The sequence below is a fragment of the Olea europaea genome, unplaced genomic scaffold, assembly GCF_002742605.1.
Source record: "Olea europaea var. sylvestris unplaced genomic scaffold, O_europaea_v1 scaffold437, whole genome shotgun sequence".
In the NCBI taxonomy this organism is placed as follows: Eukaryota; Viridiplantae; Streptophyta; class Magnoliopsida; order Lamiales; family Oleaceae; genus Olea; species Olea europaea.
Window position 1 is genome coordinate 141,256 of NW_019262676.1, and position 15,411 is coordinate 156,666.

The following is a 15,411-nucleotide window of genomic DNA, read 5'->3' on the forward strand; positions in this document are numbered from 1 at the left end:
AAAATTAATTCTCAAAATCCCTCCCAAACAGGGTCTGGATAAATAGATAATGTCAAAATAGGAAAATTGTTCAAACAGATTTCACACGGCAAATAAGAATAATTAAAGAAATGATTATATTTAAGAATCTTTTTACTAAAATATTTGTTACCTATATATCCAAACCCTACACTTCCATAAAAAAAAATTATGGAAAAACATATAAAATAAACAAAAGAATATGAATTAGTCTACACGTACAGAACTGGTACAGAATACACACATACAAAAGCGGATGTGTTATTTTTTGCAATATTTATTTGTATAGAATACACACATGCAAAGGTGGGTATGTTATTTTTTGCAATATTTTAATTCATCCCAATCAGAGGGTCTGTAAAGTTTCTGTATTTTTATTTTTTATTTTATTTAGTATTATTTTTTTTCTGTACAATCATTATTTTCCAAAGAACATATGAAGTTCAGCAAAATGAAAAAACTAAAATATAAAAATAATAACTCACACATGTCGAATGAAGTGAACCACGTGGGTTCAGCATGCAGACAGTCCAAATTTTCCAAAACCATGAAATCGAAACACTCGTCACTGAAGTAAAATCTCTACTTAATGCGCGAACAAGGAACAAATCGAGCACACAGTTTTTGGTTTCTGATCCTTGAAGTTCATCAAATTGCTTGCATTTGAGCAAATTCACCGTAAGCATTTGTAATTCGGAATGAATTTTATGAATTGAAATGGCTGAAGAGCAACCGCAGTTGAATGAGGTCGGATCGAAGCTGGAGTGTCCTCCTGCATCGAAAGACACTCTCGTGCAACTTTTAGAGGTGAGAATCACTTTTCAATTCTCTTCTGTTCGATTTTTTTGTAGAAGCCAGATTTAAGTTGGCAATAAGTTCAATTTCGCACGTGCATGATTCGGAATTGTGCTATGGCTTCTGGATGAATTGTGGCAACTGGCAATGAACTAGGGTTAGTTTACGAGCCATCGGTTTTTTCAAATGTTCTTGCGAGAAAAATATATAGTTTGAGGCCTTTTCTGGTTTTTTAATAGAAACAATTTGGAAGCAATTCTCAAATTTCTTAGTGGGTTTTCTCGCCCTCTCAGTTTCTCTGAATCTTATTTTTCAATTTCTTAGTTCATTGTTGTGATTGGCTGTATATATATTTGTGAATATTAAGATCAACATATTTTGCCGTAATTAGGGAAATTACTTGCTTAAATAATTCTCAATTTTCCCTGAAACTCAGTGTATTTATTTTATGCTAGCATCTTGCACACAATAAATTAGGAGATATGCATATGCAAACTTAGTTATGTTATTCAGATTCTTATTCTACAAGGATACACTTCTGCTTCTCTCTGTTGGAGCAACGATAAATGAGGAGACAATAGGTTAATGTGAACCAAATTTGATCAGATTCATCTTGATTGGAATAATACTCGGATAATAGAATGTTTGTTGAAAATAAATAGGACAACATAATACTTTCAGGGAGGAAAGGAAAGACAAAAGAGTGTTTCTTTTTGGGTTGGATTTGAGTGCTCAGAACAAATGGACAATGTATAATTATAGGCTTTCCGGAGCAAATCTTTTGTCACAAATTGATCCAAGCTGTGGGACACTTGTTCAGATTAGACATGACCTGACACCTGAGTCACACCTATCCACGTATGACCCTCTACACGTGACCATTCGATCACATTCAATCATCATATCTGACAAATTTTATCCATTCATTTAGTTTAGTCGTGACACTTGACCACTCACATGTGTTTATTCATGTTTATTTGTATTTGATGACCTCTACCAACATGTGTCGAGGTCAAAGTTCCCCTCAAACAGCCCAATGTGACATTTGTGGTGTGAGCTGGCTTAGATGCGGACACGTGGGAGACTTGTAGCACTCTTGTGGCTAGTTGGAAATGCCACTAATTACTAATTAAAATCCAGTTGCTTATTAGTAGTCGAGCCATCTCCTAACAATGTAGGGTAAGTCACTCGAGAATTCAAGGCATGCCATGAATGCTTATTGCAAAGAGTAGTCTGTAGACTTACTCCAATTCAGCTGAAATTGGTTTTCACTTAGTTCTGTTAAAACTTTGGTTACCTTATATTATAGATAATTTATCTATTTCATTAACTCAATGGTTAAGTATGGGATGGATTAATTAATTTCTCATGAACGTGTCCAAAAATCATACTTTATGACAATCTGAATGTTCCACAACTCCGTAAGGGACACACATTGGGAGTATGTTTTGAAGTTGTTAATATTGGCACATTCTGGAGTCATCTGACTGAATGATCTTTGCCATTCATGTATAAGGTGTACCTTAAGTGCACCTAATCCCCAGGAGGGGTTTATTTGTGTGTGAGGGGTGGGGTGGGGTGGGGTGGGGTGGGGGTGAAACCATTATCTGAATCAATAATTTATTGACTAAACTAAGCAATTGAATCTTTATTTCTAGTGTTTTAAATTACATTTTCCCGTTTGGCCTCGGAAAATTGTGTCATGAATTATAACATTTAAGAAACATCTTTTATTGCTTCAGGTTTGCTATATAGTACCCATGTTAGAGTTGCTTCTGAAAATGATTTATAAAAGATAAAATGTTTTCTACTTCACTTTTTCTGAATTATGTGTTTTTCCCTTCTGCAATTCCATATTGGTAATTCATAACTCATTTTAAATAAATTCTCAAGAAAAATGTGCTACATATGTTTTTCTCCACTCAGATTGAATGAATAATGTGTCTTTTAAAATTTTCATATCAATAGAATGATCGGTTGGATATTCGTTTAAAAGCGGTCGGCTTAGTTGGGGACCTATTTGCTTTGCCTGGATTTGATATCTCTGAGGCATTCCAGCCAGTCTTTTTGGAGTTTTTGAAAATGTTGACAGATAGAGTGGTTAAGGTCAAAATGTCTGTCCTTCAGCATGTCAAGATTTGTCTGCTGGCTAATCCATTTGGAGCTGAAGCCCCTCAAATGATCTGTAAGAACTTTTGAATTGTTTTATCTGTAAATGTATTTCTCTCCTCTCATTCTGATGTGGTAAAAAACTTTCTAGCTGCGCTTTGTGACCGACTGTTGGACCATGATGAAATTGTCCGTAAAGAAGCTGTGGCTGCTGTTTGTGATGTGGCTTGTCATTCCCTAACATCTATCCCTGTTGGGACCATCAAGCTGGTTGCAGAAAAGCTTCAAGACAAATCTGTATGTGTAACCATCTATGACCGTGCACTTCTTCGGTTATTGGTTTTTGCCAAATACCTTGTATGTGTTCTGATAACTTTTTCTGCAAACTTCAGATTCTTGTTAAACGGTATACAACGGAGAGGCTAGCTGACATATTCCGGGTTAAATGTCTACATCATTCTAGTTACTCAACAAAGAACAATAAATATGATTGGATTGTTGGGAAGATTTTAAGATGTGTTTATGATAAAGATGTCAGGTACCTTATTGAATTTCTAGTCCCAGACTTAGTTGATTTTTTAAGAACTGAAATTTTTTAGGGAATGTAAACCTGACTCTGCTAGTATATTAGTCAGTAAATGATTTCATTTCTTAGACATTCCACTTGAGAAGTGAGGCTAGAAGTCACAGCAATGTTTGTAGAATTGATTCTGTGAATGCAATTTTTATAGATGTATAATTTTTTGATATGTTTGGATTTAGATTTGAAGCTTTGATCTTTTTTTTGCAGATCAGACACAATTGAAACCCTTCTATGCCTATCGTTGTTCCCAACTGATTTTTCAGTCAAAAACAAGGTGGCAAATTGGGTTAGAATCTTCTCTGGATTTGAAAAGGCAGAGGTTAGGGCTCTTGAAATGATATTGGAGCAGAAGCAAAGGTTACCAGTGCTTGGATTTGATTACACAATTTCTATCTGGTGTTCATAGAACAACTTTAATTTGCTTTTAAACTCACAGTATCTTATGCTGCAAGTTACATATTTTTTAAATCATGTTTCAGATTACAACAAGAAATGCTCAAGTACCTTGACAACAGAGCGTCTCGGGTACTCAATTCTTATTTTTTATTTCTTTTATTTTTTATTTCATATATATATATATCTTATTCCTTGTCCTAATGCAGGAAGGTGATGTTACCGAGATCCGAAAGAAAGTTAATGTTTGCTTCCATAGTATGTCTCATTTTTTCTCTGATCCTGCAAGTGCGGAGGAAAAGTTTCAGATTCTTGATCAGTTAGAAGATTCTAATGTTTGGAAAATTATGACCAGCCTTCTTGATCCAAATACTAGCTCTCTTCAAGCTGGTAGTTCACGGGTGAGACACTAAACAGAATCTGAGCTGGGAGCCTTCTCTTCTATGCTTCCCAGCTTTTTGGGAAGCCCTTAAGTTTAAAATGATAGCAAAAATATGTTCCATGTTTTATCAGACAATCTTGATTCTCCTGCAGGATGATTTACTGAGGGCCCTTGGTCAGAAGCATCAAATCTACGAGTTTCTGAGTTCTCTTTCATTAAAATGCTCGTATTTACTTTTCAATAAGGAGCATATCAAAGAACTTATTCTGGAGGCTGGTGTACTGAAATCTTCTGGAAGTACCGAGTTAATTTTATCTAGCATGAGTATACTTGTGGTATGACATTACTCTCTCTCTCTCATCCACACTGATCTTGAATGGTGAAATATATAGTATTGACACAGTTTGGTGTCTTTTTCATTTCTTTTTAAGTTGACATTTCACTATACATTAAACAAATTTATATTTTCAATCGACTTTACCAATCTCTCAGTGACGATATATGTGTTTTCCTGTTGATGTCTTTTTCCTGAATATAACACCTAGCGACGATTACTTGTGACAAAATATTTAATGATGCTACAGTTTGCAATAGTTGCTAGGAATCTGAGCTTGAAAATTATGATTGATCCACTCGGTTATCAATATACAGAATAACAATGGAAAAATTGTGAATTTTAATTTTCTGGATTAATCTTCGTCCTATATGGAAGTTTCTTTAGATTAGTCTCATAATCTTACTACTCTTGTTGTTTCCTGGTAATGTTAGAATCTTTATTCATATTCTATGATGAATTTCAGATTCTTGTACGTTTCAGTCCTTTGCTGGTTGGCGGGATTGAAGAAGATTTGATACATCTTCTTGAGGACGACAATGAAATATTTAAGGAAGGTGTTTTGCATATTCTTTCAATGGCCGGGGGAAACATCAGAGAACAGCTGGGAGTTTCATTGAGGTATAAACTTCTGATTAATTGATCTGTAATTTACGTACTCACATTTATGCATGTATTTGATTTCTGTTTTGAAATGCTATATTTCCTTTTAGACCATTAGACCTTATGCTGGAGCAAATATGCATTGAGGGTAGCCGAAGGCAGGCAAAGTATGCAGTTCATGCCCTTGCATCAGTAAGAAAAGATGATGATTTCACGTCACTATCTGTTCTCTACAAGGTTTCTAATTACCTAATCATACATAGCCAGTTTTCATCTGCATGGGCTTTTCAATTTCCTCTGGAGTTTATTTTTCTTTTTCTTTTTCAAGAGATGTCGATGATAGCCATAATCTATTTGTTTCTCATATGGACAGAGGCTTGTTGATATGCTTGAGAAAAAGTCACATTTGCCAGCTGTATTACAATCTCTTGGATGTATAGCACGGATTGCTATGCCAGTGTTTAAAACAAGAGAAAGTAATGTTGAAGAGTTCATAAAGAAAAACATACTGGAGAGCAGCCATGTACGCTGTTTGAAAAGTTATTTTGATCTGTTATTTGTTTTCTCTTGTTTACGGAATTTCAAGTAAAACATGCTCTCACCTGCAGATATCGGGAGATGAAGTGAATGAATGTTGGAAAGCCAGAAGTGAGATTTGTTCACTAAAGGTGCATCTGCCAGAGTATTTTTTGTCCCCCCCACCACCATCTATAACTAGAGCACCCTCTTAGCAGAAATTTATGCAGTAAATGCTAATCTGAATGATTTGCAGATTTTTGGTCTTAAAACATTGATCAAGAGTTATTTACCTGTCAAAGATGCTCATCTTCGTTCTGGTATTGATGACCTTGTGGAAATTCTAAAAAACATACTCACTTTTGGAGAAATCTCAAGACACATTGCATCAAGGTAACCAGTTTTATGGTGTTTTGAACTTTTAGAGTTGACATATGTAAATTTTGGAGTATTGCTTAATTATCTTGGCCACTAACATGGATTTCCTTTGGCACGTTTCAGTTCGGTTGATAAGGCTCATTTGAAGCTTGCTGCAGCAAAAGCTGTTCTTCGTCTATCAAGGCACTGGGAGCATAAAATTCCTGTTGATGTCTTTTATATGACCTTGAGAACTTCTGAGGTAGAGTTTTATTTACCTGACAGTATTCCACTGTTCATGCGATGATAGTTCTCACGGCTGCTACACAAAAATAATTTCTTACAGTCACCTTGAATCTGTGCAGACTAATTTCCCTGAGGTAAAAAGGCTACTACTCAATAAGGTTCATCAATATGTAAAGGACCAGATTTTAGACCCGAAGTATGCTTGTACCTTCATACTTGATTATGGATATCAGCAGCTTGATTTTGAAGAGGTGTAATATACTTAACTGACCCGTCTCTTGCACTTGGAAGCACATTCACAGTTTACGTAGCTTTGAAACATCACACAAATTTATTAGATGAGACCTACATAAATTTCTTATCTCCTAATATATTTGGCAGAACAAATGCAAGTTGAATGATATCATACATATGTGGAAGCAAGAAAGGGCACACGAAGTTTCTACACAATGTGATGCAAATTCTGCACCATTTTATCCTGAGTACATTCTCCCATATGTGGTTCATGGTTTTGCTCATCATTCTTCTTGTCCTAATGTTGATGAATGCAAAGATGTCAAAGCATTTGAAACTATTTACAGGTATTTTATGTTGACAATTATCATTTATAATGATGTTTCAAGATTCACGTGGAACTAATGGAGATTAAAAGCAGTTTATAATGGCTAATTTTGGATTCACTAATTTGAGTTCTTCTTGTGATGACTGGATTTAATATTCATAATGATTATTTTGAATGTGACAGTCCCACTGCCAAAAATACTCTCTTTTGGGCTGTTATGATGTTGGGAAAAAAAGGCATCTCATGGCATCTACACTGTGAAAACTTGTCTAAGAAATTATGAGAGATAGTCTTTGTGTGTGTATGTATTGAACCTGTTCGATAGTGATTATGAGAATTGATTTTTTGACCGTTCGTGAGAAAAGTAGGTCCCACTCGTGAGTGAGGAAGTCAAAAATGACGGATGGAATAATGAAATAACGATTATTTTTTGGAGGTAAAAAATTGCTAACAAACGGGGTTATATTCTGAAAGCGATTGTCCTCTGTAAATTGTTAAACACGCAACATGAATACAATTTTTGTCAATAAACATGTGAGTATAAGATGTGTGGCATTGGAATTTCATATAAATTTCTTAAACTGCTTTCTACAAAGAGGTGGATATTGTTGGTAAAATCAATTATCAAACTTTTGTGTAGCACATTCATGGAACGATAAAGCTGAAGCTGTAATAATGCATCTCCCTATAAATAAAATTGATGTAAATATTTTTGAAATATTTGCGATGATAATTGGTTCTCGGTGAATTTTATCTTCATCATCCATGCCTTTGCCATAGCTATTAAAGTCTTTTGGACATGTATCCATTTTAGGCAATTGTATTTACTCCTGTCCATGCTGGTAACTGGAGATGAAGACGGAAAATCTGATGACAGTATTAGCAAGGAGAAAGAAAGTATTTCGTTGTTATATTCTATCTTTCTGTGTATCAAGCGCTCAGAAGATGCTTTTGATGCAACCAAGTCCAAGGTTGGGTATTAGATACTGCCATGTTTATTTCACCTTGTAGCATTAGAAATCCCTTCATTTTAAATAGAAAGAATATTTTCACATGTACAATATAAACACAGACGAGAGGCCAAGAAAGGAAAAAGGACAGTGGAAGTTGTACCTCCAGGAAAAAAAAAGAGAGGAAATAATACCTGCTAGAGAACTAATGAGATTAGTGTAGTTTTTACGTCATTTGATCTGAATGTTAAATATTACAGAACTCCTACGCTCTCTGTGACCTTGGGCTGTCAATCGTTATGCGATTAGCTCCAAAAAATCTTCAAGACCTAGGTGCATCAGTGGTGTTACCTCCAACTCTATACAGACCACTTGAGAAGAAAGAAGGAGAGGACCTGCTGGTACGCTCAATCTCCCTTTATCTGAAAATGAAACTTCTTTGATCTGCATTCATTAATTGAATGCCTCGAAAGCGGAACGTAATTTGCTACGTCTACTTGGCTTTGGATAGATTCTGATATCTGTTGAGTAGATGCAAATCATGTTCATATGATATGATATGGATGTTTTTTATTATTTTTTGATGCTGTAGTAATGTTTAGTAGGAACTTTTTGGCTTCACCATCACCTCTATTACATAACCTCTAGTTGGGCCTCTTTCAGTTACTTTCTAGCTTTACCGAAAGTTGAAAACTGAACTCCTAAATCGAGAAGATCGATTCTTCCCCACCCACCCACAAACCTCCAAATCCCTGCACATGCACACATTGGAGGTATATAGATAGGTGCTGGGTAGATAGAGTCGGTCCAGTGAAATATTTTCTTCGAGTACTAGAAGTGATCCTGTTCAACAGTTGATCATATAGTTCAATCTGACATTATAAAATCTCCTGATTATGATCTCTATGACTCTGTTTATGGTTTATATGCATGACAGACATACTTCTTATATTTGTACTAGGCTGGTGAAGAGAAGACATGGCTGGCTGATAAGAGCTTCTTGGCCCACTTTGAATCACTAAATTTTGAAGCTAATGGAACTGTAAGTTCGAAAAATACTGCCACCTAATGGATAAATAATTTTAGCACTGTTACTTACACTGTTTGACAATTTAAGTACAATGGAACTTTAAGTTTGAAAAATATTGCAGCCTAATGGATAAATAATGTTGGCACCTCTATTGCACGGATACTGACAACTTGTCCATGTCCAACATGTGTCCATCGGATACAAACACTCTATCATAGTCATTTTCTTTTTTATCAGAATTATTGTATATCTTTAATTTAAAATTTTTATTAAATAACAAATAGGTACTTATATCTAAAAGAATTTAACAAGAAAAATTTACAACAAGTATAAAACTAAATTTATACTATATAAATGGAGAATTTTAAATAATATAATCAACGTGTCGATGACGTGTCATATTAGTAGGTTTTTGAAAAAGCACATGGTGGTGTGTCCAACATGTATTTTGACGGACACACTTTCCGTGTTGGTGCATTATAGGTTAGCATTGTTATTTACATTGCTTGACAATTTTAATCCAATGGCACCTTGCCAACTTCAGGTTAATATAGAAATTGTTGAGGATCCGATCATGAAGGACAGTGAAACAGATGGCAGCGAGATGCAATTAGGAAAATTTGTGAAACGTGTGAAAGCAAAGGGAGTAAAGTGGAAAGGAGAGGTGACTGATGAGTTTGCACCTGCTGGAGTGGGAAGTAAAAATGATATTGATATCTTGAAAACTGTGAAGGAAATAAGTATGGATAATTTAGGCACAACTGGACAGTTTGAGTCTAATAAGAGTCATGAACATGTTTATAAAAAAAGTAGACATGGTCATAAGTGTCAGATGGAGAAAACGATCTGTAGTGAATCAAAGGATGTTTCTGTACCAACACAGAGGAGATCATCATCTGCTCAAGGTTACAAATCTCCCCCAGAGATTACTTCAGAGGGTTATATAAATCCGACTGATTTTAATGACTGGCGAATCTCTATTGGCTCTCCCAAAATAGATGAGGAATTTCAGGCTGGTTCAGAAGATAAATATGTGGAGGATATCATGATACCTGCAGAGTCAGACTTAATTTCTTATCCTAAAAAGAAATCTAACTCCTCAACCTCAAAGCAGAAAGGCAAACGTGCTCATAGAGATCACGGCAAGGCCCATGACACTAAGGTAAGCTTTAATGCCGATGAAATTGCCAATTGCATATTATGTTTCATTAATGATTGTGTGGGTTTTCATATGTCCTTCAATTTGCCAGAAGCCTAAGAAAGTCGTGGAGACCGAGAGCACAAGTCTGATGAGTAATTCCACCAAATTGACAAAGAGACAAGAACGGAGAAGTGTTTTTGGGATGGAAAAGGTTAACACAGCCTATCTTTTCTGCATTTTCTTGTATAATGTTCTGTGCTTTTAAATGGAACTTGCTTTGTACTCATAAGTAGTTTAATCGTCATGTGGCAAATTAAAAGAGTCTAAGCATACGAATCTAACATGCATCAAATTGGCAAACCATGGTCTGAAGAATGAAGTATATAATGAGAACCAGTAATTTACTGTCATAACCTTTTAGACCCAACTAAAAACCAGAATGGCTGTAGGTTAATTTTAATTGGTTTCTTCTACGGTTTAGAATGCTAAATTTGTTGCAACTTCTGTTTTGATAATATCACTCAATTCTGATGGTAGTTATTTCTCTTTTAGTGCACATCAAGGGACAATGGAAGTTTCACAGAGGACTTGATTGGATGCAGAATCAAAGTTTGGTGGCCAACGGATAAGATGTGAATGTTTCTTGATTTAGTTGAAAAACAATGATCTTTGTGTCATTTTTGTGAAAAGGGCGATTTTAAGTATAGGATGTTAGGCTTCAGACAACATTTTCTGGCAATATAATTTTGAATCTCTCCCCAAAATTACTTACCCCTTGAGGAATTTCTTTAACATTTTGGATCCCTGAATGGTTCCAATGTCAAGTTTGCATCAATCTCATGTTAAAAGGGGGGAAAACTTCATCTTCTTACCTTGTATGTACCATTTTCATCTTAATGGCCAATAAGATATAGAGATCTTTCTTGCAGCTTTGGTAGCCATGCTTCACTGAGCTTCAAATAAGACACTTCCTTCAGTTCATGGTTATTGACCTCCATGTTATATAATCACACACTAAATATTTATCATTCTTTATGAGCGAGTCAACCTATTTGCTATGTTTTCTTAGTTCCTGTTTTACACCAGAAATAGAATACCTGTTTCCATAGGTGACAACACAAGAGTGCTGGTAATCATTAATAACATTGCAACATGTTTTCTATTGTTGCTTCTTGACTGTGTAACAAGTATGCTGCTGCAAGATACAGAGTATATGTTGTAACTGTCTAACTGTACAGGTTCTATGAAGGTGTTGTCAAATCTTTTGACTCCCGAAAAAAGAAGCATGTGGTAAGCTGCATTTTTGCTTCCTCATTCATTATAGTTAACAGAGACCAACTTTATTATGGTTAACCTTTTATCTCTCACTGTGTTTTTCTTATTAATTTGTTTCAAAGATATCATACGATGATGGAGATGTGGAAGTTCTTCAATTAGAGAAGGAGCTCTGGGAACTTCTTGACAATGGCCAAAAAGCTTTGAAGGTTTAAATATTTATGTCCACCATATTTTTTAATAAGAAGTACTGGCGGATTTTTGGTGGCAGCCACTGCACCCGCTGGACTTAGAGTAAAAAATACATCTAAAATCCTCTCAAAACTCTAAAATTCGGTTTATTTCTTTCTCATACCTTGTATCTTTTTTGTCTTGCTGGTTTGCTTTCAAGTTTGATACTTGTTTGTTTGAAGTGTGTGGATTAAACATTTCCAGAATTTTTATTGCATCTTTTCATACCATGGCTGTTTTAATATGTAAACAATTACGGAAGAAAAATATTATTACCTACAGAATAAATTGATGATTGTAGTGCAGGATTGATGTTGCACAACTTCTTACAAATCATAGCCTAAGAATTTTGATTATGATTACAATGTTAATCTCCCATGTCAAATTGGAGAAGCATGCTTACAAATGGATCCTTGATGATTAATAATGAGTCCCTTGTGTAGCATTTTGAAGTATGAAAACATGTAAAGATTAATTCATTGAAAGAACAATTGAGACATTTTAATATTCTTTGTTACTACAGTATTTCAGAACTTTTATACTTTATGCCCACGCTATAATAAATTCTTGGCTCTGCCCCTGAGTATATGTGTTTGATTCTGGTTTACCTTTGAGCAATGATGATGACTTTAGGTCTAACATGATTTCTACATGGTGCAGCAGTCAAATTCCACGAAGGGTTCCCGTCCTAAAGGAGTGTAAGTTCTACCTTCTTGTACCATTCCCAATTTACAGTTATGTATGGTTATGTTGGATAGGATACTATAGTTTCTCATTCAATTGGCCATCTCTTTCTCTGAGTTTGTGTGTAAACTTGTGCGTATGTCATGCGTGTGTTTGTTGTGCATTTGTCGTGCATGTATCGTGCATGTATAGTGCGTTTTTCATGCAATTGTCGTGCATATATCGTGCGTTTGTCGTGCATGTACAGATCATCCAAGAAAATTAGTTGCAAATAGTTGACTAGGAATATATCCGTGTTTCAGTATCTTATGTACTTGAATTGACTGACAGATCTCCATCACTTCGAGGGAAAGGAACAAAAACCTCAGGGAAAACTCTGAAGCAGAGACAGCATGGTGTATTCAAGAGTAGTTTCTCCACCAAAAGTGAGGGAAGCCCTGGTGTTAAACACCCTGAATCCGTCCCAAAGTCCAATGTTGATGATTTAGACTCAGGTGAGGATCTTACTGTCTAAAGTTGTTGGTTATAGAATCAAATTTCTTTTCTTGTCAATGGTATTTTGTCCTATTGTCAAGTATTCTTTTTTCTATGTTGCCAAATCACTATATTTGAGATTCTCGATTGACTCTTCTGTGTTACTTGACAATTCAGAGGAACAGAAATACAGGTTTGCATATGGTGCAGCTGATGAGGATCAAACGGGCAAGGATGAGAAACAAATAGAGGAATGCGATTCTGAAGATACTCAGAGTGAGGATGTCGACAGACCCCATCGTGTTGCTCTCAGGTCTGATAATAACAACAGATATCTCTACAGCAGACATGGCAACTAATTATAAAATAATTTCACTTTAGATTGTTGGAAAAAATTAATTAGCTGCAGTAGTGATTTGAACAATATAATGCAGAAATATAAAACTTATCGTCCGATCGAGTCTCGTGACAGCACGATGTCCTAAAGTGAAATTGCCCGTCAATAATTGCTGCGACCTCCGTGGACAATCACTCCCAGGATACAACGATCGTAAACCACTTGTGTAGCAATCACGAATGATTTTTTTAGAACTCTCAATTGTACTCCAGAATAGATATAAAAACCCGAATATAAGAAATTCACAATATGAAAAGAGTGATTGATTCTATTTTCTATTTGTGTGTCTTTTCCCAAAGCAAGATATGGGTTTATATAGGTAAGATGGTAGTAACAGTTTTCACCATGTTAATGCAGAATTTTAATGACTGAGTAGTGGGTGTTTTAATGGCAGTTAGTGGGTTGTTACAAAAACAAACAGTCATAAAATACTGGCTAGTTTTACCAATTAAATAACAAAAAAAAATATTTATTTTAGTCAAGGAAGCCCAAGAGCCCAAGGCCCCAAGGCCCCAATCAAGACATTTTAATATTTGCGTGGGGAGTGATTCGAACCCCTGACGTCCCACACAAATGTCACATTTCCCACCACTTTGGCACTTTATCTAATTTGATTATTTCTTTCACATTTTATATTTATACCATAAATACATAACAAAACCATTATCTGAATCAATAATTTATTGACTAAACTAAGCAATTAAATCTTTATTTCTAGTGTTTTAAATTACATTTTCCCGATTGGCCTCGGAAAATTGTGTCATGAATTATAACATTTAAGAAACATCTTTTATTGCTTCAGGTTTGCTATATAGTACCCATGTTAGAGTTGCTTCTGAAAATGATTTATAAAAGATAAAATGTTTTCTACTTCACTTTTTCTGAATTATGTGTTTTTCCCTTCTGCAATTCCATATTGGTAATTCATAACTCATTTTAAATAAATTCTCAAGAAAAATGTGCTACATATGTTTTTCTCCACTCAGATTGAATGAATAATGTGGCTTTTAAAATTTTCATATCAATAGAATGATCGGTTAGATATTCGTTTAAAAGCGGTCGGCTTAGTTGGGGACCTATTTGCTTTGCCTGGATTTGATATCTCAGAGGCATTCCAGCCAGTCTTTTTGGAGTTTTTGAAAATGTTGACAGATAGAGTGGTTAAGGTCAAAATGTCTGTCCTTCAGCATGTCAAGATTTGTCTGCTGGCTAATCCATTTGGAGCTGAAGCCCCTCAAATGATCTGTAAGAACTTTTGAATTGTTTTATCTGTAAATGTATTTCTCTCCTCTCATTCTGATGTGGTAAAAAACTTTCTAGCTGCGCTTTGTGACCGACTGTTGGACCATGATGAAATTGTCCGTAAAGAAGCTGTGGCTGCTGTTTGTGATGTGGCTTGTCATTCCCTAACATCTATCCCTGTTGGGACCATCAAGCTGGTTGCAGAAAAGCTTCAAGACAAATCTGTATGTGTAACCATCTATGACCGTGCACTTCTTCGGTTATTAGTTTTTGCCAAATACCTTGTATGTGTTCTGATAACTTTTTCTGCAAACTTCAGATTCTTGTTAAACGGTATACAATGGAGAGGCTAGCTGACATATTCCGGGTTAATTGTCTACATCATTCTAGTTACTCAACAAAGAACGATAAATATGATTGGATTGTTGGGAAGATTTTAAGATGTGTTTATGATAAAGATGTCAGGTACCTTATTGAATTTCTAGTCCCAGACTTAGTTGATTTTTTAAGAATTGAAATTTTTTAGGGAATGTAAACCTGACTCTGCTAGTATATTAGTCAGTAAATGATTTCATTTCTTATACATTCCACTTGAGAAGTGAGGCTAGAAGTCACAGCAATGTTTGTAGAATTGATTCTGTGAATGCAATTTTTATAGATGTATAGTTTTTTGACATGTTTGGATTTAGATTTGAAGCTTTGATCTTTCTTTTGCAGATCAGACACAATTGAAACCCTTCTATACCTATCGTTGTTCCCAACTGATTTTTCAGTCAAAAACAAGGTGGCAAATTGGGTTAGAATCTTCTCTGGATTTGAAAAGGCAGAGGTTAGGGCTCTTGAAATGATATTGGAGCAGAAGCAAAGGTTACCAGTGCTTGGATTTGATTACACAATTTCTATCTGGTGTTCATAGAACAACTTTAATTTGCTTTTAAACTCACAGTATCTTATGCTGCAAGTTACATATTTTTTAAATCATGTTTCAGATTACAACAAGAAATGCTCAAGTACCTTGACAACAGAGCGTCTCGGGTACTCAATTCTTATTTTTTATTTCTTTTATTTTTTATTTCATATATATATATA

General features: G+C 35.2%; 2 protein-coding genes across 2 annotated transcripts in view; both read left to right on the top strand.

Annotated features, from left to right (window-relative positions):
* The first annotated feature begins 546 nt into the window (after positions 1-546).
* LOC111387900 (sister chromatid cohesion protein PDS5 homolog B-like) lies at positions 547-13,932 on the top strand. Its single transcript, XM_023012508.1, has 28 exons — positions 547-825; positions 2,782-2,998; positions 3,074-3,219; positions 3,315-3,460; positions 3,713-3,862; positions 3,985-4,030; positions 4,108-4,299; positions 4,433-4,615; positions 5,081-5,235; positions 5,328-5,454; positions 5,591-5,740; positions 5,826-5,885; positions 5,990-6,126; positions 6,235-6,352; positions 6,456-6,587; positions 6,718-6,917; positions 7,713-7,869; positions 8,109-8,249; positions 8,810-8,890; positions 9,423-10,040; positions 10,129-10,230; positions 10,572-10,651; positions 11,258-11,309; positions 11,417-11,503; positions 12,186-12,223; positions 12,540-12,703; positions 12,861-13,034; positions 13,883-13,932. Exons 1-28 carry the CDS (start codon positions 736-738, stop codon positions 13,930-13,932), a joined length of 3,993 nt encoding a protein of 1,330 aa, XP_022868276.1. The 5' UTR covers positions 547-735.
* Positions 13,933-13,940: 8 nt separating this feature from the next.
* LOC111387901 (sister chromatid cohesion protein PDS5 homolog A-like) overlaps positions 13,941-15,411 on the top strand; it is an 11,143-nt gene continuing 9,672 nt past the window's right edge. Inside the window, exons 1-6 of the mRNA XM_023012509.1 lie at positions 13,941-13,970; positions 14,109-14,325; positions 14,401-14,546; positions 14,642-14,787; positions 15,040-15,189; positions 15,312-15,357. Coding sequence (XP_022868277.1) covers positions 13,941-13,970; positions 14,109-14,325; positions 14,401-14,546; positions 14,642-14,787; positions 15,040-15,189; positions 15,312-15,357 — 735 coding nt within the window. The remainder of the gene's footprint in view (positions 13,971-14,108; positions 14,326-14,400; positions 14,547-14,641; positions 14,788-15,039; positions 15,190-15,311; positions 15,358-15,411) is intronic.